This window comes from Opisthocomus hoazin, chromosome 10, assembly GCF_030867145.1.
Source record: "Opisthocomus hoazin isolate bOpiHoa1 chromosome 10, bOpiHoa1.hap1, whole genome shotgun sequence".
Lineage (NCBI taxonomy): Eukaryota > Metazoa > Chordata > Aves > Opisthocomiformes > Opisthocomidae > Opisthocomus > Opisthocomus hoazin.
This window is the reverse complement of record NC_134423.1, coordinates 32,687,233-32,711,840: the sequence shown is the minus strand read 5'-3', so window position 1 is coordinate 32,711,840 and position 24,608 is coordinate 32,687,233. Positions and strand designations below refer to the sequence as shown.

Below are 24,608 nucleotides of genomic sequence, written 5' to 3'. Positions count from 1 at the left end.
GTCCCCAGAGAGCTCCCGGCGCAGCGCCGCGGCTCCGTCCCCGGACCGAGCCACCCCGCAGCCAACGCCCGGGCGCCTTCTCGGGGGCCCGCAGGCTCCCTGGGGTGAGCTAGGCCCCGCCGGTGACCTCTGACCCCGTCGGTGACCCCGCCCACCAGCCCGCCGGGCAGGCGGGGGCGCTGGCGCTTTAAGAGGGGGCGTGGCCCGCCGCGGCGCCCCGCCCCGCTCCCCCCCCGCTCGCCCTCTCTCCGCCGCGGCGTGGCCCCGCGCGGCTCCCGTCGCCCCGGAGCCGGTGCGCCCCCTGGCGGCGCGGGGTCGGTGGTGCCGCCGTCCCGGGGAGGGCCGGAGCAGGCCCCGGTCCGGCAGCCGGGCCCCGGCGCTCCTCCGGCCTTAGTAGCGGGAGAGCGGCTGCGGCCTCCCCGCCCGGGCACGGCCCGAGGAGCGGCCCTGAGCGTGCCCCCTTCCCCCGGTCCCCGGCGGGCCAGGGGCTTCCTGCGGGGAGGCTGCGGCCCGGCTCTGCGCCCGGCCCGGCCCGGCCCGGCCCGCCGCCGGGATGATCAACGCCATCCTGGTGTTCAACAACCACGGGAAGCCGCGGCTTGTCCGCTTCTACCAGCACCTGGTGCGGGGCCGGGGCTGGGGCTGGGGGGCTCGGCCCCGGGGTGGGGGTGGGGGGATCGCTGGGGGGGGCTGAGGGGGCTCGGCCCCACGGTGGGGGTGGGGGGATCGTTGTGGTTCTGGGGGGGGCTGGGGACCCCCCCTCCCCGCCTGTCCGTGCCCCCGCGGCGGTCCCTCGGGGCCGGGGGGAGCTGGGCGCAGCCCCTCGGCCGTGAGCCGGCCCCCGGGGGAGCGGGGGGCCGCGGGGTCCCGGCCGCGCAGCCACGGGCGCTGGCCCTGGCTCCCGGCAGGCGGAGGAGGCCCAGCAGCAGATCATCCGCGAGGTTTTCCACCTGGTGCTGAAGCGGGACGACCACATCTGCAACTTCTTGGAGGGCAGCAGGTAACCCATCCTCGGCGAGGGGCGCGCGCGGGCCGTGCCCCCCGCTGCCTCCCCTCCTGAAGCCCCTCACCTCTCCCCGTGTCGCTGCAGCCTCTTCGGCGGCTCGGACTACAAGCTGATCTACCGGCACTACGCCACGCTGTACTTCGTCTTCTGCGTGGACTCCTCGGAGAGCGAGCTGGGCATCCTGGACCTCATCCAGGTCGGTGTCTCTGCGGGGAGGATGGCTGCCCGCGGGCGGCCGCGCGGCTGGGCTCCGGGCGCTCTCCCCAAGGCGCAGCCCGTGCCCTGGCCGGCCCCGACAGCTTTCGGGTGCCCGTGGTGTGGCTGTGCCGGCAGCTGAGCTGCTGGGGGGCTGCGGTGAGGGGGGGTTGCTGCACGCCTGTCCGCTGATGCACGGCTCCTCCGCCTGGAAGCAGCAGGGGAAACCAATCCGAACGAATTTCTTTGAAAAACAGAAGCACAGAATGGTTTGCGTTGGCAAAGACCCTTCAGATCGAGTCGAGCTGCTCACCTGGCGCTGCCAAGCCCACCACTAAACCTCGTCCCTGAGCACCACGTCTGCGCGGCTGCTCAACACCTCCAGGGACGGCGACTCCACCGCTGCCCTGGGCAGCTTCCTCCAGTGCCTGACAACCCCTTCGGTGAAGAAATTCTTCCCAGTATCCAATCTAAACCTCCCTGGTGCCACTGGAGGCCGTTTCCTCTCATCCTATCACTTGTTACCTGGGAGAAGAGACTGACCCCCACCTCACTACCCCTCCTGTCAGGGAGCTGGCGAGAGCACTAAGGTCTCCCCTCGGCCTCCCTTCCTCCAGGCTAAACAGCCCCAGCTCCCCCAGCCGCTCCTCGCAGGACTTGTGCTCCAGACCCTTCACCAGCTTCCTTGCTCGTCTCTGGACACGCTCCAGCCCCTCGATGCCCTTCTTGCAGTGAGGGGCCCAAAGCTACGAGTGTGATTTTAAAATTGTGTTCTGACTCTGCACGGACTCGTGACGGGACCTTTGCTGAGGGACCGTTGTCCCAGCGCTGCAGCAGGTCGGGACATCGACGCCTGGGCTGTGTCGCCCGGAACAGCCGAGTCCCGTGCGTTGGTGCCCGTGACCTCGTGCCGGGCCCCTCGAGGCAGGTTCGGGGCGTGCGGGCAGCAGCGGTAGTGCCTGCAGGCAGCAGTGAGGGACCGTGGCCGGGGCAGGAGCCTCAGGCTGCCCGGGTCGGGCACACCGTGCCCTCCCCTCCTCGCCAGCCCAGCCAGGGCCAGGCCCTCACGCCGGCTGCGGCCCTGTGCCAAGACCAGCTCCCTCCTGGCGCGGGTCTGAGCGTCTCTGTCCGGTCCCTGCGGTGTAGTGAGGGCTGGCACCGGTGCCTGCGTGGCAATCCCCCGGCCCCACGCTGCTGTTGCAGTGCTGGGGGTCCCGGGCAGCCCCCGAGCAGAGCCTGCCCGTGTTTGCCCTGGGAACAGGAGCGCTCCGGCCGTTGAAGGCAGACCGGGTGGTGGAGGGGGTTTTGTCCCCGCTCAGGGTGACGCCCTGGGGCACCAGGAGTTTCTGGTCGGGGCTGCGGCTTTTTCGCCCGCAGGCGCTGGGCTGTGTGCGGGAAGCGTCGTGCGGTGGGTTTCTGTGCTGACCTTCCCTTCCTTCCACCTCAGGTGTTTGTGGAGACGCTGGACAAGTGCTTTGAGAACGTCTGTGAGCTGGACCTCATCTTCCACATGGACAAGGTGGGTTGTAGGCTGTGTGTGCTCCTCCGGGCCATCGCCGTCGTTCCCCCCGGCGCCTGCCTGCCCCGCAGCCCTGCTCGCCCCAGAGCCAGTGCTCCTGTGGGCAGGAGCTGGCCCAGCCCTGAGCTCTGGAGCCTTCAGCACAGGCCGTTGGCACGCTGGGCTCCCTTTCTGGGGAGAGATTGAAATCCTGGGTGGGGAAGTTGTCAGCCTGGGGTCTTCGTAAGGTGCCCACATCGTGTCCTTCCGGCAGGCGATCCGAGCTGCTGGGCTCTGTTCCGAGTCCTCCGTGGGTAAGCCGGCGCTCGCCCCGTTGCGCTGCTGCAGCAGGGCTGCCCTCCGCTGCGGCCCAGCCGTGGGGGTCGCGCGGGCTGTCCCGGGGATTGCCCCCGGTGCAGGGTGGCTGCGGCCGAGTGACAGGGATCCGCGCTGAGGCTTTGCTCCGGGGCCCGCGGCGGTGGAGCTGGGCAGGCTCTGGCGTTGTGCAGGGGCGTTCTGCCTCTCCTCGCTGTGGGACCCGCTGGGACTCTTGTTAACATTTTACTAGAGCTGCAGGAAGAAGAAGGGGAAGGAACAATGGGAGTGCTGGGAATACCAAATGTTTGGTAAACTTTCGTCTGAGCCAGGCTTTAATGCTTCCTCTTTAGCTGGACAGAGTTTCTGGGCGGAAACCTGTCCTCTTTGATCTTCTGGTAGATGGGGCTGAAGATAGCTGGGACTGCGCTTGCAGAGAGCAGCGACGTAGCTGCTGCGTGCTGGACTTGTGTTGCTGTTGATAAGGTTTTCTTGCTTTGTTCATGACAAAACATGTCAACAAAAGAGAGAAGTGGAAAAAAATCAGTAAGGCTGTAAAAAATTCCCTTGCTGTTGGCAATTCCAACTTGGAAACTCTGGCAGAGAAAGGGAGCTAGCAGACCTTCTTAGAAGGCAGTCTGGATCAGCCTGGTGTACTAGCGACCCGTGAAGTAAGACTTTGATTTCACAACTTGCCTGGCTGTAAACTTTCAGGAATGTTACAAGGTCAGTTATCTTGTCAGCAAAAGCTTCTTATCAAAGCAAACAAAAGGAGAGGAAGGAGGAAGGCAGCAGGAAGGAGGAGTACCTGCAGGAGCAGTGATGGCAGCCACCCAGATCGCCTCTGGCCATGTCTGGGGGAGGATGCGCTCGCAGTTGCTGATTTTGCGGCGTGACCGAGACCCGGCAGCTTTACACGCAGTCCGCAGCCCACAGGCAGAAGGGGTTGCCCTGTTGCGTGTCTGTTTTCCAGCCGTAGCACAGATTGCCCTTCCTCTGAACGCTCCTGCCAAGCGCGGGGTTCAAAGGAGACCGGAGTCGGGAAGGTTTCTGATAGTGGGGCCCCGGGCTCGGTCATCCCACGGCTCTCCTGCCGCTCTTGCTTACTTCCCATCCCGTGCTCCCGCCGCGTCCCAGCCTTGACTTTAGTCCTTCGCCGCTATCAGTTGGCCCTCTTATCTCCCTTTCTATATTTGGCAGGTGTTTGCTTCTCAGGTGCGTTGGTGTTGGGTGCCCGTGCTTCCGAGGGCTCGGCTGCCGACGGGCAGGGTCGGGGCGCGTCCTGCTGCTCCCTGGGGCTCGGTGCCCGGGCAGGGCCCTGCGGCCGCGGTGCTCCCGCGAGCCCTGCCCCCGGGACGTCGGTTTGTAAGGGCCATGCAGCGCCTGGGGCTGCCCCCTGCCCCGGCAGAGGGGTCCGAGCAAGCCCCAGTCTGCTTCCACACCAGCCTGCAAGCATTGCCCACTGGGCCATGGCACAGGGCAGCCCTGGAGAGGCCAGGTCCGACCCGGGCTGTGCCACCCCCGACAGCTCAGCTGAAGTTTGTCCTCTCCCTGGGCCAGGAGCCAGGTCTCGCTCGGGCACCCTGCCTGGAAAGCGTGCTGGGGAGGAGCCCCCGGGGCAGCAGAGCCCCCGGCCTCCGGGAGCCACCGGCCAGGATGCTTCTTCCCAGGAGCAGCTGCTGCTACCCAGAAGGCCAGGCCAGAGCCCAACTTCTCTGCTTTCTCCCGAGCAGAGCCGGAGAAACGAGGCCAGCGCCAACGGGACAGCGCTGCTGTGTCGAGGAGAGGCTTGGGCTGTGAACGTCCCCAGCCCAGCGGGTTCTGGCTGGGATTTGGCTGCAGCTTTGTCTGTGTCCTGTGATTTCCTGTTATTCCCTTAAGACACACCTTACACCGCGTGTGCAGCACGGGGGCCGTGAAGTGAGAGCTGCTGCGGGTTGCGGGTCCCTGCTCGTGCAGCAGGCAGCTGGATGGGGCCGTCGGGTCTGTGGCTCTTGGGCACCACTGACACCAGTGCTCTTAGGCTGTCAGCTTCGGGAGCAGCAGCCTCAGAGCTGCGGGGATCCCGCTTTCGCAGGGGGAGGCTGGAGCTGCGAAGCCGTTGGGGCTTTTGCCCAGCCCCTGCTTGTGCTTTGTACCTTGGAGGAGAACGTGAGTTTCGGTAAGCAGCTGCGAGGTCCCGGAGAGGGCACCGTTTGCTCAGGAAGCGCTGTGTTTCGGTTTGGAAAACAAAACTCGCTTGGGATTTCTGCCCTGTTGGTTTTGGTCCAACTAGGGCTGCAGCCAAATCTTGAAGGAACAACGTTTCCTGCAGCCCAGATGCTCTCCTGTCGCGGGGAGCTGCTCGCTTCGCCGGGGCTGGGCTGAGGCCGTGCTGCGGGACGGCGGTTTCAGTGCTGCGGGCGTCCCGGGCTGTGGCGCCCGTGGCTGGACGGTGCGGTGCTGGCCCCGCACCCCTCGCTGCTGCTGTGCTGCCGGAGCAGGACGGGCCCCGCCGGGAGCCCTGGCAGGGGGCACCGGCCTCGCCGTTGGCGCGGAGCTGGTTCCCCCTTGCTGGCAGGTGATTGAGCGTGCTTGGTTCTGCACGGCATTGCCCCGTCAGGGTTTGCCACGCAGTGTTTACGACTGCGGCCTCCCCTCATGAAGCCATAAAACGATGTGGCAACTTAACCATCTTCCAGTAAGAGCCCTTTTCATGGAAGTAACCAGAGATCCATAAATTCATTATCGGTGCTGGGTGATTGTTGGGAGCTGCTGATGCAGCAGGGAAGGCTGGAACGTGCGGGGCACAGGAGCTGAAGGTGCGCTGCACGCGGCACGGCCCAGCTCGGCCCTGGGGCTGTTCACGTTTCACAGAATCCCAGAATCCCAGCATGGCAGGGGTTGGCAGGGCCCTCTGGGGTCACCCAGCCCAGCCCCCTGCCCAAGCAGGGTCACCCAGAGCAGGCTGCACAGCACCGCGGCCAGGCGGGGCTGGAATATCTCCAGAGAAGGAGACTCCACAGCCTCCCTGGGCAGCCTGGGCCAGGGCTCCGTCACCCTCACAACGGGCCCTTGGTGCTGCGGGTATGGCCGGTGCTGGCCACGGCGCTGGCAGGAGGGAGCAGCTCGAGACGTCCCGGGGTCAGCTGGGACCTGCTGCGCCCCGGGGAGGCGAGCAGACTCGCTGAGCAGTTGTGTGCTTTAGGTGCGCGCGTGTCTCAGTCCCGTCTCCCCCAAGAGAAAGCAGAGAAGTCGGGCTCTGGCCTGGCCTTCTGGGTAGCAGCAGCTGCTCCTGGGAAGAAGCGTCCCGGCCGGCGGCTCCGGGAGGCCGGGGGCTCCTCCCCAGCACGCTTTCCAGGCAGGGTGCCCGAGCGAGACCTGGCTCCCGGCCCAGGGAGAGGACAAACTTCAGCTGAGCTGTCGGGGGTGGCACAGCCCGGGTTGGACCTGGCCTCTCCAGGGCTGCCCTGTGCCATGGCCCAGTGGGCAACGCTTGCTCGGACCCCTGTGGTTGGCGTCCCCCAGACCAGAGGCGCAGGCTGGGGCTGCCGGACTCCCCCTGTGCCCTCTCGCTCGCTGGGCTGCGGGGGCTGAGTTGGCTGAGGGGAGGACGGGGTGGGTTTGCGTCTCTTGGGGAAACGCCAGCCCCAGTCTGCTTCCACACCAGCCTGTGGGTGCTGTGAGCTGGGCTGGGCTCTCAGCCGCCGCTTCCCTCCCCTCGCAGGTTCACCACATCTTGCAGGAGGTGGTGATAGGTGGCATGGTGCTGGAGACCAACATGAACGAGATCGTGGCGCAGGTGGAGGCCCAGAGCAAGCTGGAGAAGGCCGAGGTGGGTGGCGATGCTGCGGCTCTCCCCGTGGGAGGCCGGTGGGCTCCGAGGGGACGCAGCCTGCGGGGCCTGGAGCTGGCAGTGTGGGGTATCCCCAGCGTCCCCGGTCGCTGCCTGCTGGGGTCCTCGAGGAGGGGGCTGCGGGCGTCCCCCCGAGCTGGGCTCCGTGCCGTGGTGAGCGCCGGGAGCAGCCCCAGCGTGGAAATGGCCGTTCCCATCAAGGTCAATAACCCCGAGGCAGCGAGCAGTTTATTGCCCCTCTGTGCGCTGTCGGTGGGAGGATGCAGCTGTGCTCCAGCTGCAGGGGAGCGCGCGCCGCGAACAGGAGCGGGTCCGTCAGCGGGGCGGGCGTGCGGGGGGACGCGGCCGGGCCCGGGGCTGCGGGGGGCGAGGGGCCGGTGGTCACGGGTCCCTCCGGTCGCAGGGAGGCCTCTCGGCCGCTCCTTCCCGCGCGGTCTCGGCTGTGAAGAACATCAACCTGCCGGAGATCCCTCGCAACATCAACATCGGGGACATCAACATCAAAGTGCCCAACCTGTCGCAGTTCATGTGAGGGTCCTGCGGCGGGGGGCACGGGCGCGGGGGGAGGAGCCGGGCTCCGCTGGGCTCCCCGTGCCCGCTCTGCGTCTCTGCCCGCGCGGCACATGGTGGGCCCGGCACGCTGCTGGTGCCAGTGCTGGCTGGCAGCGGGCAGGGGCTCGGTAAGAATGCGGTGCTGCTCCCGCCTGCCTGTCGCCGTGGGCCTGGGCTCAGCTCTGCTCTCTGGTCTCCCACCAAGGGTGGCCTTTCGTCCCCTCCCTCCCTGTGGGTGCAGAGCCCCTCTCCCTGCATGGGGGGAGAGCCCCGTCCTGCCTCTCCCAGCGCTGCCTGGGATTCCCAGCTGTAAAAGGCACCTGTAGCCACAGGCTGTCATCTCCTCCATCCTCCCCTGCCCGGTACCCCCGTGCCCGCCCGGTCCTGCTCCATGGGTCCGCACCCCAGGCCGGGGTCGGGGTCCCTCGTCGGAGCTGGTGCGGGCTGTGGTACCCCGGCCGTGGGGTGACGGGAGCTGCCTGCTGCTCTGCCGGGCTGGCGGCGGGCTCGGGGCTGGGCTGGGGCCTCCCGTGCCATGTCCCCGTGTCCCAATAAACCTCCCTGCGAACCTGTGTCTGCGTCTGCCGTCGGTGCTGCGGGCCCGGGCCCGGGGGGAGCGTGGGGAGGGGGCTCTGGGGGCCGGGGCTCTCTGCGCAGCTCTCGTGGGGCGACTGCAGCGCCGGGGGCTGCGGGCAGGGTCTCTGCGCTCTGCCCCGCTCCCTGGAGCAGCAGCGGGGAGCGCGATGGCCCCGCTCGGGCTGTGGCAGCAGCGTCCCCTGCCCAGGGTCTCCAGCCCGCGCCCCACCAGCGCCCGCTGCCCTCCCCCAGCTCCCCTGCCTCGCGCGCCGCAGAGCATCCCCGGCCTGCGCTCGGGCAGGGCAGCTCCCTGCCCCGCGGGCTCGGCCGGGGGGCTGCGGTGGGGTCCCTGGGGGTCCGGGGGAGCGGGGCTCTCCTGGGGGTCGGCGTGGGCATGGCCGCAGGCGATGGGCCAGCCAACGAGGTCCCCGAGCTGCGGGGGTCCCTGAGCAGTGGCTGTCCCCAGGCAGCCGGGGTCCCCGAACAGCTGATGTCCCCGAGCTGCCGGGGCCCCCGAGCAGTGGCTGTCCCCAGGCAGCCGGGGTCCCCAAGCAGCCGGGGTCCCCGAGCAGCCGGGCTCTGGAGCTGGGTGCCCCGTGCCCTGGCCCTGCCGCGGCTCGGGCTGGCCGCTGGCCTGCGGGCTGGCTCGGGGCCCCTTCCTCTGCTTCCCCTCGCCAGCTGCGCCGGGCTCAGCCTCCACTTCCCCTGGCAGGGAAGCCGTGACTCTGCCTGGAAGGAATTTTCCTGCTGTCTCCCCTCCCTGCAGCTTAACCCTTCCCCAGCTGGCCGCGAGCCACCCCCAGCAGCTTGCGGAGGTCAAGGAGCTGGGCAACCTGCTGCTGCTGCTCCGCCAGCCCTCCTCCTCCTCCTCCTCCTCCTCCTCCTCCTCCTCCTCCTCCTCCTCCATTCGGCTGCCGGAGCAGCGCCGTGGAGGCAGCAGGTGAGCGGTGCCCCGGGCTGGGACGCGGGGTCCGGTGGGTGCTGGGCTGCTCGGAGGGGAGCACTGGGCTGCCCCGTGGCCAGGAGCTCAACGTGGTGCCCGTGTCCTGCTCTGTCCCGGGCCCGGGACATGGGGGTGCCTGGGGGGTTGGGCTGGGGTCCAGCCCCGCGCCGTGGCCCGGCAGTCCCCGGTGCAGGATGCGTCCGGCCGCCGGCGCAGCCGCTGCGGTGAGCGGCTGTTGGTGCACAGCCGCCTCGCGGCCCCTTGCACACCGCACCGGAGCTTCGGCCCCACGGTCGGTGGGAGGCCGAGGACCGAGGCCGGTGCTGGGGCAGGGTGCGTCCTGCTGCTGCTCCTGGCCACTCGCTGTCCCCTCGCCCCCGTGGAAGAGGGCAGAGGTGACGGGCCGCGTCACCCTGGACCCCGATGTCCCCAGCCAGGAGGGCTGCAGCCCGGATGACGCGGCCACGGGTTGTGCCAGAGCAGCCCCAGCGTGCCCGGGGCAGAGGTGGCCCTGCATGCCCGGGCTGCTCGGGGCTGGTGTGCCGGCTGCCCGGGGAGCCGGAGTCCTGCCCGGGGAGCTCGGGTGCTGCCCGGAGAGCTGGGATCCTGCCCAGGGAGACCAAATCCTGCCCAAGGAGTCTGGGTGCTGTGCAGGGAGCCAGGGTCCTACCCAGGGAGCCCAAATCCTGCCCAGGGAACTGGGCTCCTGCCCAAGGAGGCTGGGTCCTGCCCAGGGAGCCCAAATCCTGCCCAGGGAGCCGGGGTCCTGCCCAGGGAGCCCAAATCCTGCCCTGGGAGCTGGGCTCCTGCCCAAGGAGGCCGGGTCCTGCCCAGGGAGCCCAGGTCCTGCCCCGGGACGGGAGGCCCCAGTGACCTGGCAGGGCGGAGGCAGGAGGCTGTGCCAGAGGTGCGACCTGGCCCCCGCTGCGGGCAGCAGCGTTCCTGCCCAGGGCAGGGCTGCGGGCACCCGGCGCTGGCAGTGACTCCGTGTGCCCCGAGGGGCCGTGGCTGCATCACCAGAGCCCTCCTGCACCCCGAGGTGAGCTGGGGGGACGTGGAGGGCAGGGGCTGCTCTGGGGACGCGGTGTCTCCTGTCCGAGCTGCCCGTGGGAGACGGGAGATGCGCCCGGGTTTGGGGCTGGCTCCCGGCCGCTGGCTCCCGTCGCCCGCCCCGGCCAGGCTCCGCTTCGGCTCCGGTGGGTGCTGGATTCTGCTGAGCGCAGCCAGGGTTTGCTCGCGGGAGCGTGTACCCCCCGGCTGCAGCCCCCCTCCCCGGCAGCGAGGCCGAGGGCAGCAGGCGATGGAGCTTGGCACGGGTGCAGGTCCCTGCTGCGCTGTAGGCGAATGTTTACCCTCGCCCTGCCCAGCGCCCGGGCCTGCACCCGCGCCGTGCTGGGTCACGTCCCAGCGGGGGGGCCCGGGGCCCGGCTGCGTCGGGGCTCTGCGCCCCACAAACCTGTCTGCGCCCCGGCCGCAGCCCGCGGGCTGCTCATGAGGACTGGGGTGTCCCCGATCCCACCGCTGCCGGGGCGCGGGGTGCCGGGCTGGGGCGCTGGGTGCCGGGCTGGGGTGCAGGGTGCCAGGCTGGGGGGCTGAGCGGGGTGCTGGGCTGGGGGGCTGAGTGGGGTGCTGGGCTGGGGGGCTGAGTGGGGTGCCGGGCTGGGGCGCTGGGTGCCGGGCTGGGGTGTGGGGTGCCGGGCTGGGGGGCTGAGTGGGGTGCTGGGCGGGGGGCTGAGTGGGGTGCTGGGCGGGGGGCTGAGCGGGGGGCACCCCCGAGCAGGGACACCGCTCCCGCTGTGCTGCGGGGAGGGGGCACAGCCCGGCTGGGTGCTGCTGGGTGCTGGTTTGTCCCCTTCCCTGCCACCCCCCCCCGGGGTGAGCGCGCTGGCCAAGGCGGGGGGACGGAGGGACCCCCAGCAGGACCCCGCCAGCAGCCCCGGGGTTCAGGGGGCGAGGAGTCCGGTAACTCCCCGTGGGAAACTTCTCCTCCGCCGGCTGCTGAGCGAGCGGAGCTGCGGCTCGGGCGCGGGCAGGGTGCGGGCAGGGTGCGGGCAGGGCGCGGGCGGGGTGCCGGGATCGGGACGGGGCGGGCGGGACCCCCGCTGCTCCTCGCTCCCCGCTGCTGAGCACGGGAAGGTGAGTGGGGGGCGACACCGCTGCTCGGACCCCCGAGGGGGGGTACAGACCCCGAGCCGGGGGTCCTGGGGGGTTCCCGGCCAGGGGGGGTCGTTGGCTCGGGCCGAGCGGGGCGAGGGGATGCGGGGTGCGTGGGGGTTACGGAGCCCGCGCGTGACGGGGGGGCTCGGGGGGGCTCGGGGGGCCCCGTGGGGGTGCGGGAGGTCACGGAGGGCTCTGGGCTGTGCGGGGCCGCGGGAGTGGGTGTCTGCGCGTGGGACACGCGGAGGAGGGGGCTTTGCGGGGGGGGTGGTGGGGATGGTGGTGCGGGACCCTGCGTGCGCTGGGGCGGGGGGAGGCGGGGCGCGGGCGGCGTGGGGTGGGGAGGGGGCTCAGGGAGGGCTGGCGGGGGTTAAAGGGGGGAGCGGTGCGGTGGGGACTGCTCGGGGGGGGGCGGGGGGCGTGCGGGGTGCCCTGTCCGCATGTCCCCGCTGCGGGGACCGGACCCTGGCAGCGAGTTTCAATTCCCGGGGCCGGAGGCTGTGCCCCCCCCCTTCCCCCGCTCCCCTCCCCACCCCGCCCGCCGTGGGGACTTTGCTCCGCAGCTCGCTGCCGTGCCCGGCCCCGCACCCCGGGGAAGCCGCGGGAGAGCCCCCAGGGCCGCCCCGCAGGGTCGGGGGGCTCGGGCTGCTCCCCCCCCCCAGGCAGAGCCCTCGCAGGGAACCCCGTGCCCCCGTCCCGCATGCCAGCACCCGGCGCCTGGCTCTGGCCGGGGGTCTGCGCCGTGGGACCCCCGTCTCCCAGCTGCATGCTGTGCCAGCCGAGACCCCCAGCCGAGACCCCCAGCTGGGCTGGGCTGCGGCCGGCGCGAGGGCCGAGCGTGGCCATGGCGCGGGGGCTGCGGGTGCCCTGCGGGTACCGGCCCCGGGCGCGTGCCCGCTCGGCTGCGTTCTCGGGTCCAGAGTTCGCCCTCCAGGCAGTGCAGCCCTGGACTTTGAGAGGGCTGCGGGCAGAGAGACCTCCCGGACCCCCGGGGCTGCACCCCGCGCCCTCCCGCCTGCCCCCGCTGCATGGGGAGTGGGCAGGGGGGCGGCCGGGACCCCCGGCAGCGGGGCAGGCCGGGTCGCTCGAGGGCAAGCAGGGTGACGCTGAGCCGGGGGCTGGGCTCAGGCGCTGGTGGCACGGCGGGGATGTGGCCGCCGGCTGTGACCACCTGCTCTGTCCCTCCTTCTGCAGGGCCAGGCTCGGGAGGGACCTCAGGAGCTGCCACGCTGCCCGTCCCTGATGGTGCAGTCGCCAGCCGCCGGCTCGACACCCCGCTCTGAGCGCTCGTGCTCCGGCGGGGCTGGGAGGTGGGCGGGGGGAACGCTCGCCCCAGGGGCCGCCGCCGCCCCGAGCCTCATGGTCGTTTAATACTTCACCCATTAACTTGGACTAATAAATATCGTGGGAGCGAGAAGCTAAAAGCTGTGCCAGCTGGGCAGCGCGCCCTTCACCAGCACCACTCCTGCAGCCCCGCCATGGCGGCCGGCTTCTTCATCAGCAAGAGCGTGGGCATCGTGGCCATTGTGCTGGGCCTGGGGGCCGTGGCCACCATCATCGCGCTCTCGGTGGTGTACGCCCAGGAGAAGAGCAAGGTGAAGGACTCGGGCACTGCCAGCACCGCCACGGCTGCCCCGTCCTCCACCACCGCCGCCCCCAACAACGCCTGGAACCGGTGGCGGCTGCCGACGACGCTGACGCCGGAGTCCTACGAGGTGACCCTGCAGCCCTTCCTGACGCCCCAGGACGACGGCATGTACATCTTCAAGGGCAACAGCAGCGTGGTCTTTCTCTGCGTGGAAGCCACCGACCTCATCCTCATCCACAGCAACAAGCTGAACTACACCACGCAGGGCTCCTTCCACACCTCGCTGGAGGCGGTGGACGGCTCCGCCGCGCCCTCCATCTCCAGCACCTGGCTGGAGACCTCCACCCAGTACCTGGTGGTGCAGCTGGACGGCGTCCTGCAGCAGGGCCGGCGCTACCGGCTCTTCAGCATCTTCACCGGGGAGCTGGCCGACGACCTGGCCGGCTTCTACCGCAGCGAGTACACGGACCAGTCGGGCGTCAAGTAGGCGAGGGCAGGGGGCCGAGGGGGGTGCGGGGCTGGGCTTGCGGGGGGCACGGGCTGGGGTTGGGGCTCCTCTCCCGCTGGGACGGCAGGGTGGGTGTGGGGGAGCCGCTGTGCCCCCCGTGTCCGTACGCACCCCAGCGAGGAGGGGCCCGGGGAGCGGGCAGGGTGCGGGGGGCGCGGGGGGAGCCGGCCCCTGGCGAGCCCCCCGGGCGCTGACGGGGTTTGCTGGCAGGAAGGTGGTGGCCACCACGCAGATGCAGGCGGCCGACGCGCGGAAAGCCTTCCCCTGCTTCGACGAGCCGGCCATGAAAGCCAACTTCACGGTGACGCTGATCTACCCCTCCGACCACCAGGCCATTTCCAACATGCCCGCCAGGAGTGAGTGCGGCGGGGGGGGCTCCGGCGGGGGGCTCGGGGGCCCGGCGGGGCTGCGGGGTGACCCCCTCCCTCCGCTCCCCGCAGCAACCCAGCAGCAGGTGATCAACGGGGAGAACTGGACCGTCACCGAGTTCCAGACCACCCCCAAAATGTCCACCTACCTGCTGGCCTTCATCGTCAGCCAGTTCGACCACGTGCACAACACCTCGGGGGACGTGCTGGTAGGACGGGGCTGGGGGCACCCCCGGCTGCCCGGGGGTCCGAGACCGGGCCCTGGCTGACCCCACATCTCTCCCCTCCAGATCCGCATCTGGGGCCGCCCCGAGGCCATCGCCGAGGGTCAGGGCAGCTACGCGCAGGAGAAGACCGGCCCCATCCTCAGCTTCTTCGAGAGGCACTACAACACGGCGTACCCGCTGCCCAAGTCCGGTGGGTGCCCCGGGGCCGCTGGGTCCCCGGGAGGAGGACCAGCCGTGGCGGGGGGTGGGCAGTCCGGCACCCCGGCGCGCCGACGTGACCCCTCCGTCCCCCAGACCAGGTCGGCCTCCCCGACTTCAACGCGGGCGCGATGGAGAACTGGGGGCTGGTGACCTACCGGGAGAACGCGCTGCTCTTCGATGAGAACTACTCCTCCATCAGCAACAAGGAGCGGGTGGTGACCGTCATCGCCCACGAGCTGGCCCACCAGGTGCCCGCCGGGCCCCCCGCCCGCCCCGCCGGCTGGCGGGCCCCGGCTGACGGGCGCTGTGCCCCCCGCAGTGGTTCGGGAACCTGGTGACGCTGCGCTGGTGGAACGACCTGTGGCTGAACGAGGGCTTCGCCTCCTACGTGGAGTACCTGGGCGCCAACTCGGCCGAGCCCTCCTGGGACATAGTGAGTGCTGGGGCGGCGGGCGGGGGGCCGGGCAGGGGCTGCGGGCGCAGGCGGCGCTGAGGCGGGTGCCGGTGATTCCCCCCCCGCAGAAAGACCTGATGGTGCTGAACGAGGTGTACACGGTGATGGCCACCGATGCCCTCACCACCTCCCACCCGCTCTCCTTCGACGAGGACGAGATCAACACCCCGGCCCAGATCAGCGAGGTCTTCGACAGCATCGCCTACAGCAAGGTGGAGCCCGGGGCGCAGGGGAGCGGGCGCGGGGGTCCCCGCGGCGGTGGGCGGCGGGGGTGCCCGCTCAGGGGGGGTCTCTGACCTGCCGGCTCCGCAGGGCGCGTCGGTGCTGCGGATGCTCTCCGACTTCCTCACCGAGGACCTGTTCAAGGAGGGGCTGCAGGTGAGGGTCTGCCGGGGGGCACCAAGCCCCCGCGCGGGGCGAGCGTCGCGTGGCCCTGGGTGCTCTGCGGGTGTCCTGCCCCTGCCCACCCGCCTCTGCCGGTGCTCCCCTGCAGTCCTACCTCCACACCTTCGCCTACGGAAACACCGTCTACACGGACCTCTGGTTTCACCTGCAAGAGGTAGGAGGGGGCTGGCTGCTCCCCCCGAGACGCAGCCCCTTCCCCGGCCGACCCCGCGCCCGCCCGCACGCCTGGCACCGGTGACCCCGCCGCTGCCCTCCTCGCAGGCTGTCACCAGGAACAACTTCTGGCTGCCCGACACCATCAGCAACATCATGGACCGGTGGACGCTGCAGATGGGCTTCCCGGTGGTGACCGTCAACACCCTCACCGGTGCCGTCAGCCAGAGCCACTTCCTGCTGGACCCCTCCTCCACCGTCGAGAGACCCTCCGACTTCAAGTGAGTGGGGCGGGGGCCGCCGGCGGCGTGGGGGCCGGGGGGGAGCGACAGACCCACTGCCTGCTGTCCCCGGCGCAGCTACACCTGGATCGTCCCCGTCACCTGGATGACGTCCAGCACCACTGGGGACAGGTACTGGCTGACCAAGGTCTCAGGTACGGCACGTCCCGCGCCGGCTGGGAGGGGGGTCCGGCGGCCACCCCCCGCCCCGGCAGCGGTCGGGGTCTCCGGGGGAGCAGCGGGGGGGGGGCGTCCCCGGCAGACCCCGCTCTCCCCCTCGCAGACACCAACAGCGAGTTCCAGGTGAGCAGCCCCGACTGGCTCCTGCTGAACCTCAACGTCAGCGGGTACTTCCGCGTCAACTACAACCGGGAGAACTGGGACCAGCTCCTCAGCCAGCTCTCCACCGACCACCAGGTACGTGGGGCCGGGGCGTGGGCCCCCGACCCACGCACCCCCCGCGCCCCACGCGCCCCACCCGCCCCACGCACCCCACGCGGGGCTGCCCAGAGACGCCGACTCTGCCCTCCCCCAGGTCATCCCCGTGATCAACCGCGCGCAGATCATCGACGACGCCTTTAACCTGGCCAGGTGAGCGGTGCCGCCCGCGCCGGGGGGGACCAGCGGGGTGGGCGCCTTGGGAGCGGGCAGCGGCCGCAGGGCTGACGCTGCCCTCGCCGCTCGCAGGGCCAGCTACGTCGACGTGACCGTGGCCCTGAACACCACGCGGTTCCTGAGCAAGGAGACGGCGTACATGCCCTGGGCCGCGGCGCTCAACAACCTCAACTACTTCCAGCTGATGTTTGACCGCAGTGAGGTCTTCGGGGTGATGACGGTGAGCGGTGCCACCAGCCCGGCCGTGGCCCTGCAGCGGGGTGGGGGTCTGCTGCCGGTGCCGCCGGGCGCTGACCCCCTCCCGCCCCCCAGAAATATGTACAGAAACAGGTGACGCCCCTGTTCAACCACTACCAGAACGTCACCAACAACTGGGTCACCATCCCCAGCGGCCTGATGGACCAGTGAGTGCCGCGGCCCCGGGGCCAGGCTGGACCCCCGGGGTCCTCCCAGCCGCGCCGGGACGGTCACCCCAGTGCGTGCCGGGGAGAGGGCACGGCCCTGCCTGGGGTCCGGCACTGGGCGGTTGGTGCCCGGCTGCCCGGGCTGGTCCCCAGCCCCACCTGGCCGCTCTCTGCCCAGGTACAACGAGATCAACGCCATCAGCACAGCCTGCTCCTACGGCATCACCGCCTGCCAGGACCTGGCCACCGGCTACTTCCAGGAGTGGCAGCAGAACATCACCAAGAACCCGTGAGTCCCCGGGGTGCCCCGGAGCCGCGGCGGGCGGCCGGCTGGGCGCGGCGAGGGGCTCCCGGCTGAGACGGCTCTTCTCCCCGCAGCATCCCCCCGAACCTGCGCTCCTCCATCTACTGCAGCGTGGTGGCCACGGGCGGGGAGGAGGCCTGGGACTTCATCTGGGAGAGGTTCAGGGAGGCCACCGTTGTGTCGGAGGCCGACAAGCTCCGCACCGCCCTCACCTGCAGCCCCCACCCCTGGATCCTCAACCGGTGGGTGCGGGGTCCCGGGCGGGCGGCGCGGCTGCGCCCCGATGGCCCCTCACCCGGCGGCGACCCCCCCCCAGGTACCTGCAGTACACCCTGGACCCCGACAAGATCCGGAAGCAGGATGCCACCGCCACCATCAACAGCATCGCCAGCAACGTGGTGGGGCAGCCCCTGGCCTGGGACTTCATCCGCGGCAACTGGAGGATGCTCTTCACCCAGTGAGCGCCGCGCGGGGGGCTGCGGGGGGTCAGCTGGGGTGGGCAGCATCCCCCTGCCCGTGCCCCCCAGGGGGGTGGCAGCGTCCCCTCCCCTGGCCATGTGGGGCCAGGGCAGCGTTGGCCCCCGGTGCCGCCCTGCCGGGGCCGCTGGCTCAGCCGCCGCTCGGCTCTCCAGGTACGGCGGCGGCTCCTTCTCCTTCTCCCGGCTGATTTCGTCGGTGACCCAGAGGTTTTCCACGGAGTTTGAGCTGCAGCAGGTGAGGCTGGACCCTGGCAAGACCCGTGGGACCCAGCACCAGGGACCCCCACCCATGGGACCCAGCACCAGGGACTCCCGCCCTGTGGGACCCAGCACCAGGGACCCCCGCCCCGGCCGGAGCGGGGCCATGGCTCTGGGCTGCCGGCGCCTTGCAGCCTGCCCATCGACAGCAGCCCTTGGGCGGGGGGCTCTGGCCCCTGTCCCCCCTGTGCCCAGGGGTCCGGGCAGCTTCCGTCCCGGTCCCGGGATGCCAGGGTGCTGCCGGGGGCTGTCAGGGTGGGTGCTGGGGTGCTCCACGCCGGCTCCAGCCCCCCTTCTCCCCGGCAGCTGGAGCAGTTCAAGGCGGACAACGAGGACATCGGCTTCGGGTCGGGGACGCGGGCGCTGGAGCAGGCGCTGGAGAGGACCCGGGCCAACATCAACTGGGTGACGCAGAACCAGCCGGCGGTGCTGGCCTGGTTCCAGGGCGAGACCAGCTAAACCGCATGGCCGCTGCGCACCCTGCTCCCGCCGGCCGCGGGGCCGGCTGCGCGGGGTGGGCTGCGGGGGACGAGCCCGCAGCTCCCCGAGCCCGCGGCCGGGCCAGACCCTTGCCCGCTCCCCAGCTCCGCTCGCTCCATCCCCTCCGGCCCCCAGCCCCACACGCTCCCTCCCCGCAGCCCCCGTGCCCCCGGTCCAGCCCGGCCGGGTCCTTCGCTGCTCGTGAGGGGCAGGGGCTGCTGCCCGCGGGCAGGGCCCGACGCCTGCATGATGGGCGGCGGAGGGGCGGCGGGGGGCTTTGGGGGGGGGTCCCGCTGCCCTCGGCTGCCTGGGGCAGCGCTGGGCGCCGCGGGCGGGTACGAGCCCCGGGGTGTAAATAAAGACTGGTGCCAGCTCCCACCGCTGCCCTGGGTGCCGGGGGCTGCGGGCGGGGGGAAGCGGTGGGGACCCCGCGGTGGGCGCGGGGCGGGGTCGGGCCTCAGAGCCCCCCGCGCCGTTAGGAGCCTGGTGCTAAGTGGCTCCGGGGGCTTCGCCGACGCCAGCCCCCCCCGGCCCCTCCGTCTGACGGCTGCGTGCGAGCTCTCCCGCTGCGCCCCAGCCCCGTGCCCCGCGCGGGTCCGGCGTGCCCGCTCCCGCTCCCGCTCCCACTCCCGCTCCTGCTCCCAGTCCCGCTCCCACTCCTGGTCCCACTCCCTCTCCCACTCCCACTCCTGCTCCCCCTCCCTCTCCCACTCCCGCTCCGCTCCCCCTCCCTCTCCCACTCCTTCTCCCACTCCCGCTCCCGCTCCCGCTCCCCCTCCCATTCCCACTCCCACTCCCACTCCCATTCCCACTCCCCCTCCCACTCCCACTTCCGCTCCCGCTCCTCCTCCCCCTCCCATTCCCACTCCCACTCCCCCTCCCGCTCCCTCTCCCACTCCCACTCCCACTCCTTCGGGACCGGGCATCTCCGCGTGGGACCCTCCGGGCAGCCGGAGCAGGAGGGGGTCCCGGCAGCCGGCCCCTCGGGGACTGTCCCCCGGGGGTGCCCAGGGTCCCGAGGGGACGGAGTGGGACGGTCCCAGCGGCCCCGGGGGGCTCCTCACAGCCCCCGTCCCAGACCTCGGGGGGCTGTGGGCGCAGGGAAGGGACGGGGCTGGGGGGGGTGGGAGCTGCCCCTTGCAGGGGTCAGCGGGGCTGGGGAACCCCCGGGTGGGGGGTCCTGCTGCTACCCCAGCTCTGGGCTGGGGGGAGCACCGAGCCCCTGGCCCAGAGGCAGTGCCGGGGGGTGTTGCCAGCCTCGGGGGTGCCCCCAGCCCGGGCGCAGTGAGCGGGGGTCCCGCAGTAAGGAGTCGGGGTGCAGCAGTGCCCGGCAGCTTTAATGAGGAGCCCTTCCCCGGCGCCCACCCGTCGGGGCTCCGCGGCCGGGGGGGCACGGTCAGCTCCACTCCCCCCAGTGCCGTGCTGGGATGCAGCCAGGTGGGCCGGGGGCTGCGCGGGGGTCCGGGGAGAGGAGCTCATCCAGGGCCGGGGGGCTGCCGAGCTGTGGGAAAGAGCTGTGTCAGGGCGCACAGTACCCCCCCCCCCCCCCCCCCCGTGTCCCCCCGAGCCACCCTGCTGCCCGCGGGGGTGGTGGGCGCGGGAGCAGGGGCTGGGGAGGGGGCTGCGCGTACCTGGTGGTGCACAGGCAGCTGGGAGCCGTGCGCGGGGATTGCGGGGGTCCCCGGGTCCGTCCCTCCTGCCCCGGGGGGCTGCGGGGGGGCTGCAGGTGCTGAGAAGCAGGAGGAAGCCGTCCCGGTGCCCATGGCCTCGGCGCGTCTCGGGGGGGGCTCCGGCGGGGTCTCTGCTCCGAGGCTGCACGGCGGTGACGACCAGGACCCCGAGACAGAGCCAGGGGTCCTGTGCCGCTGCGGGGGGGTCCATGACGCTGGGGGGTATGGGGGCGACCCCCAGGCCCCCATCCCTGTGTCGGGAAGTCCAAGCAGTTCTGGGGGGGTCCATGCTGCAGGGCCATAGAGGGGCGACCCCCAGACCCCCGTCTCAGTGTCGGGAACCCCAAGCAGTTCTGGGGGGGTCACTGCCACGGGGATGTAAGGGGGTGACCCCCAGGCCCCCATCCTCATGTGGGGAACCCGAAGCACCTCCGTGGGGGTCCCTGCTGCAGGGAAGTAGGGGGGCGACCCCCAGGCCCCCATCCCCGTGTCGGGAATCTCAGGCACGTCTGTGGGGGTCCCCGCTGCAGGACCATAGAGGGGTGACCCCCAGGCCTCGAACGCCATGCCAGGAAGCCCAAACACCTCCGGGGGGGTCCCTACAGCAGGGCTATAGGGGGGCGACCCCCAGCCCTCTGTCCCCACGCCGGGAGCCCCACGCAGCTCCGGGGGGGTCCCCGCCGTGGGAGGTGAACCCCAGCCCGCGGTGCCGGCGGGCGAAGCGTCCCGCGGGGCCGGGGCTGGTGGGTGCCGTGGGGGGTGCGGGGGCTGGCAGCACCCCAGGCCCTGGGGGCAGAGCGGGCAGTGCCGGGGGGCCGCCCCCCGCCGCCGGGCCGGGGTCTCCTGGCCGAGCCCCAGCAGGGCCGAGAGGTGGGCGATGTAGCGGGTGGCGAGGCGCAGGGTCTCGATCTTGGTGAGGCTCTGGCCGGCGGGTGCCAGCGCGGGCGGCAGGTAGTGCCGCAGCCGCAGCAGTGCCCGCGCCAGCCGCCGCATCCGCAGCTTCTCCCGCTCGCTGGCGCTCTGCCGCGGGCCCCCCGCCACCGCCACCCGGACCCCCTTTCTGCCCCCCTGGGGCTGCGCAGAGGGGGCTGGGGAGGCGGCGAGGCCCCCAGCCCGGTCCCGGAGCGGGGCATGGCCCAGCGGGGTCTGGAGACCCCGGGGCGGGAGTGGGGCTGGGGGTCCGGCCATGGCTGGGGTCCGCTCTGCCGCCCGTGTCCGGGGGTGCCCCCGCTTTATGCGTGGTCGGGGTGCAAGTCAGCATTTCTGGCCGCCCAGAGGTGTCAAAACCTACAGAGCCGGGCCGGGGCCAGCCGGGAGCCTGGGAACGCCGGGCCCATTTGCAGAGGTGTCCGTTCTGACGCCTCCGGCCCTTAATTGGTGCTGCCCGGCGCTGGGAAGTGTGCGGGGACCAATTCACACGGCCGCGAGAGATGCGAGCGTGCCAGCCATCCCTGCCAGAGCCCGCACCGCCCCGCACGGCAGCTCTGCCCGGCCGGCCGCGCTGCGGGGACGCCGGGGACTTGGCCGTACAGTGCTGGGACCCCGAGCAGCCAGCCCGGACCCCCAGCGATGTCCCCGCAGCTCCCCTGCCCGCTGCACAGCTCCCAGCCCAGGGCAGGGGGTCCTGGGTGGGCTCCCAGGTCCCGCCAACCACCCTGAGGGGAAGGAGGACCTGTGGTGTCCCCACAGCTCCCCTGCCCACTGCACAGCTCCCAGCCCGGGGCAGGGGGTCCTGGGTGGGCTCCCAGGACCCGCCAACCACCCTGAGGGGAAGGAGGACCTGTGGTGTCCCCACAGCTCCCCTGCCTGCTGCACAGCTCCCAGCCCGGGGCAGGGGGTCCTGGGTGGGTTCCCAGGTCCCACCAACACCCTGAGGGGCCGCGGCAGCCAGGCTGGTGTGCTGGCGGTGGGACCAGTGTGCTGCCTTCCCGGGTGATGTCCCTGCACCCGGCCGGGCTGCCTTGGTCTCCGTGACCCGGTGGGATGCAGCCCTGGCTCCCCGAGTTCCCGGCGTGCTCTGGAGAAGCCGGAGGCACAACCTGTGGGTTCGTGGGGACCCAGCGGGCTGCACCCCCCACATGGAGCTGAGGCTCCCTGTGCTGCTTGTCCAGCTGGGGCAGACCCCAGACCCTGGAGGGGAGAGGGGCCCAGGAAAGCTGGTCACTGTTCAAGGATCCCCTCCTCCAAGCTTGGGAGCGATGCCTCCCAACACAGAGGAAGTTGGGCAAGAACGCCAGGAGGCCAGCATGGATGGACAAGGAGCTCCTGGGCAAACCCAAGCACAAAACGGAAGCCTACAGAGGGTGGGAGCCAGGACAGGTAGCCTGGGAGGAACACAGAGAAACTGTCCAAGCAGCCAGGGATCAGGCGAGGAAAGCTAAAGCCCTGATAGACTTAAATCTGGACAGATACATAAAGGGCAACAAGAAAAGCTTCTACAGGTACATCAGTGACAAAAGACAGAGTAAGCAAAACATGGGCCGTCTCTGGAAGAGAATGGGAGACCTGGTTACCCAGCATGTGGAGAAGGCTGAGGTACTCGATGACTTTTTTGCCTCAGTCTACACCAGCAAGTGCTCCCACGCTGCAGCAGGCAAAGAGAGGGACCAGGAGAATGAAGAGCTGCCCACTGCAGGAGAAGATCTAGTTTGAGACCATCTGAGGAACCTGAAGGTGCACAAGGCCATGGGACCTGCTCAGGTGCATCCGCAAGTCCAGAGGGAACTGGTGAATGAAGTTGCTAAGCCACTCTGCATCATATTCGGGAAGTTGCGGCACTCCAGTGAGTTCCCCCTGCCTGGAAAAGGGGAAGCATAACCCTATTTTTAAAAAGGGGAAAGAATGAGACCGGGGAACTACAGGCCAGTCAGTCTCACCTCTGTGCCCAGCAAGATCACGGAGCAGATCCTCCTGGAAACTATGCTAAGGCCCATGGAAAAGAAGGAGGTGACTGGTGACAGCCAGCGTGGCTTCACTAAGGGCAAATTACGGCTGACAAACCTGGGGGCCTTCTGCGACGGGGTTACAGCGTTGGTGGATAAGGGAAGAGCAACTGATGTCATCTACGTGGACTTGTGCAAAGCCTTTGACACTGTCCTGCGCGACATCCTTGTCTCTAAACTGGAGAGACAGGGATTTGATGGCTGGACCACTCGGTGGATAAGGAATTGGCTGGATGATGGCACTCAAAGAGCTGCAGTCAAGGGCTCGATGTCCAAGTGGAGACCAGTGAAGAGTGGCGTTCCTCAGGGGTCGGTACCGGGACCGGTGCTGTTTGACATCTTTGTCGGCGACACGGACAGCGGGGCCGAGGGCACCCTCAGCGAGTTTGTGATGGCACCAGGCCGGGTGGTGCGGTCGACCGGCGGGAGGGGAGGGATGCCGTCCAGAGGGACCTGCACAGGCTGGAGAGCTGGGACCATGGGAACCTCGTGAAGCTCAGCAAGGCCAAGGGCAAGGTCCTGCACATGGGTCAGGGCAATCCCAGGCACAAACACAGGCTGGGCGAGAACGGACAGAGAGCAGCCCTGGGGAGAAGGACTTGGGGATGCTGGGGATGAGGAGCTGCCCGTGACCCGGCAGTGTGCGCTGGCAGCCCTGAAGGACAACCGTGCCCTGGGCTGCATCCCCAGCAGCGTGGGCACAGGGTGAGGGGGGATTCTGCCCCTCTGCCCCGCTCTGCTGAGACCCCCCGGGAGCCCTGCACCCAGAGGAGGCCCCAGCAATGACCCGAGGGCTGGAACCCCTCTGCTGGGAGGAGAGGCTGGGAGAGCTGGGGCTGCTCAGCCTGGGGAGGAGAAGGCACCGGGGAGACCTGAGAGCAGCTGCCAGTGCCTGGAGGGGCTGCGAGAGAGCTGAAGAGGGGCAGGGACAAGGGCAGGGGGTGACGGGACGAGGGGGGATGGCTTTGGACTGGGAGAGGGCAGATTTAGATCAGATCTAAGGCAGAAATTCTTTACGATGAGGGTGGTGAGGCCCTGGCCCAGGCTGCCCAGAGGAGCTGTGGCTGCCCCCTCCCTGGCAGGGCTCAAGGCCAGGTTGGACGGCGCTGGGAGCACCCTGGGCTGGGGGCAGGGGTCCCTGCCCGTGGTAGGGGGGTGGGAACCAGATGATCTATAAGGTCCCTTCCGACACAAACCGTTCTGTGATTCTGTGATTCTCTGACCCAGGGTCGGGGTCCCTGAGGCAGCGGGCAGCGCTGTCCTGGGGTGCTGAGCCCTTTAGGGTGCTCCAAGGCAGGGGACCCTGCCTGTGCACGGGGGCTGGGGGCTGCAGCAGGAGCAGGGGGGAGGCAGCTGCTTGCCCGGCTCGGGGTGGGCAGCGCTGCCGGCTGCCCAGGGCCGTCTGCCAGGACGCTGTCGCAGCACCGTCCCCAGGGCCCGGCACTGTCCCTGCCAGCCGTCCCTGTCCTGGCCGGGGGTACGGGAGTGCGCAGCCAGGGCTGGGGGCCCTGCGGATGTCTGACCCCCCGGGAGGTGCCAAGCAGGGACGGTGGGTCCGAGGTGGGCAGCAAGGTGTCCTGGGGAGGGTCCCGCAGCGCCCGGCGGGACCCCCCTCGGTGGGAGGGCTGGCTGCTCCCGGGGGCACGGTCCGAGCAGGGCTCCCACCGTCTGGGGAGGGCTTTGGCCAGTTTTGGCACTGTCAGGAGGCCCTGCAGCTCTCCCAGTGCCCTGGCCACGTCCACCCCACAGCCCTGTGCCCACCCTCCATCAACGCGGACAGGAGGGACGTGGGGGGACCCCACCTCTCCCAGGGGTGAGGGGCTGCGGGCTCTCCTCCGCGCGGCATTTGACCCCATGGCCAGGGCTGTCACGGCCCAGCCGTGCTCCAGCACTTGTCTAAACACAGAGAGGTGGGAAGCAGCTGCCCAGCGGGGCAGCAGAACTCATTACCCGGGAGCTCATCAGCTAATGAGACCCAGGAGGGGGCCTGGGAATGGGGGGAGCGGGGCCAGGGCAGCGCCGAGGGGCGCATGGGCAAGGGGCCGTGCCCCGGGCAGTGCCGTCGGGTGCAGAGCACCCCGCAGAGCACCCCGCCACGCTCCCGGGACCAGGCTGCCCCCGGACCCCCGCCACAGCCCCCGGCCCCGGGGATGGGCTCTGGGGCAGCGTCAGCCGTCTGAGCACCCAGCGCTGC

At 70.6% G+C, this 24,608-nt stretch overlaps 2 protein-coding genes across 3 annotated transcripts; both read left to right on the top strand.

Moving 5' to 3' along the window:
• Positions 1-311: 311 nt before the first annotated feature.
• On the top strand, positions 312-7,973 carry AP3S2 (adaptor related protein complex 3 subunit sigma 2). The gene is made up of 6 exons (XM_075432059.1): positions 312-622; positions 909-1,000; positions 1,091-1,202; positions 2,649-2,720; positions 6,721-6,828; positions 7,253-7,973. Exons 1-6 carry the CDS (start codon positions 554-556, stop codon positions 7,379-7,381), a joined length of 582 nt encoding a protein of 193 aa, XP_075288174.1. The 5' UTR covers positions 312-553; the 3' UTR covers positions 7,382-7,973.
• Positions 7,974-8,762: 789 nt separating this feature from the next.
• ANPEP (alanyl aminopeptidase, membrane) lies at positions 8,763-18,177 on the top strand. 2 transcript variants are annotated; one of them, XM_075432002.1, is made up of 21 exons: positions 8,763-8,917; positions 12,272-13,148; positions 13,384-13,529; positions 13,614-13,750; positions 13,832-13,958; positions 14,063-14,217; positions 14,289-14,402; positions 14,492-14,635; positions 14,736-14,801; positions 14,917-14,982; positions 15,090-15,262; positions 15,341-15,417; positions 15,546-15,679; positions 15,798-15,853; positions 15,950-16,097; positions 16,190-16,281; positions 16,460-16,570; positions 16,660-16,827; positions 16,902-17,042; positions 17,218-17,299; positions 17,629-18,177. In XM_075432002.1, the coding sequence occupies exons 2-21, from the start codon at positions 12,556-12,558 to the stop codon at positions 17,779-17,781; spliced, it is 2,883 nt and encodes a 960-aa protein (XP_075288117.1). In that variant the 5' UTR covers positions 8,763-8,917; positions 12,272-12,555; the 3' UTR covers positions 17,782-18,177. The 2 variants fall into 2 exon arrangements, with proteins under 2 accessions (XP_075288117.1, XP_075288118.1); XM_075432003.1 differs by lacking the exon at positions 8,763-8,917 and adding an exon at positions 9,945-9,959.
• The last annotated feature ends 6,431 nt before the right edge of the window (positions 18,178-24,608 follow it).

Coding starts and splice junctions, on each gene's coding strand:
- AP3S2 (XM_075432059.1), top strand. CDS start 554: ATGATCAACGCCATCCTGGTGTTCAACAACCACGGGAAGCCGCGGCTT. Junction 623..908: donor TCCGCTTCTACCAGCACCTG/GTGCGGGGCCGG, acceptor GGCTCCCGGCAG/GCGGAGGAGGCCCAGCAGCA. Junction 6,829..7,252: donor GCAAGCTGGAGAAGGCCGAG/GTGGGTGGCGAT, acceptor CTCCGGTCGCAG/GGAGGCCTCTCGGCCGCTCC.
- ANPEP (XM_075432002.1), top strand. CDS start 12,556: ATGGCGGCCGGCTTCTTCATCAGCAAGAGCGTGGGCATCGTGGCCATT. Junction 13,959..14,062: donor GTACCCGCTGCCCAAGTCCG/GTGGGTGCCCCG, acceptor TCCGTCCCCCAG/ACCAGGTCGGCCTCCCCGAC. Junction 16,828..16,901: donor CACCCCTGGATCCTCAACCG/GTGGGTGCGGGG, acceptor ACCCCCCCCCAG/GTACCTGCAGTACACCCTGG.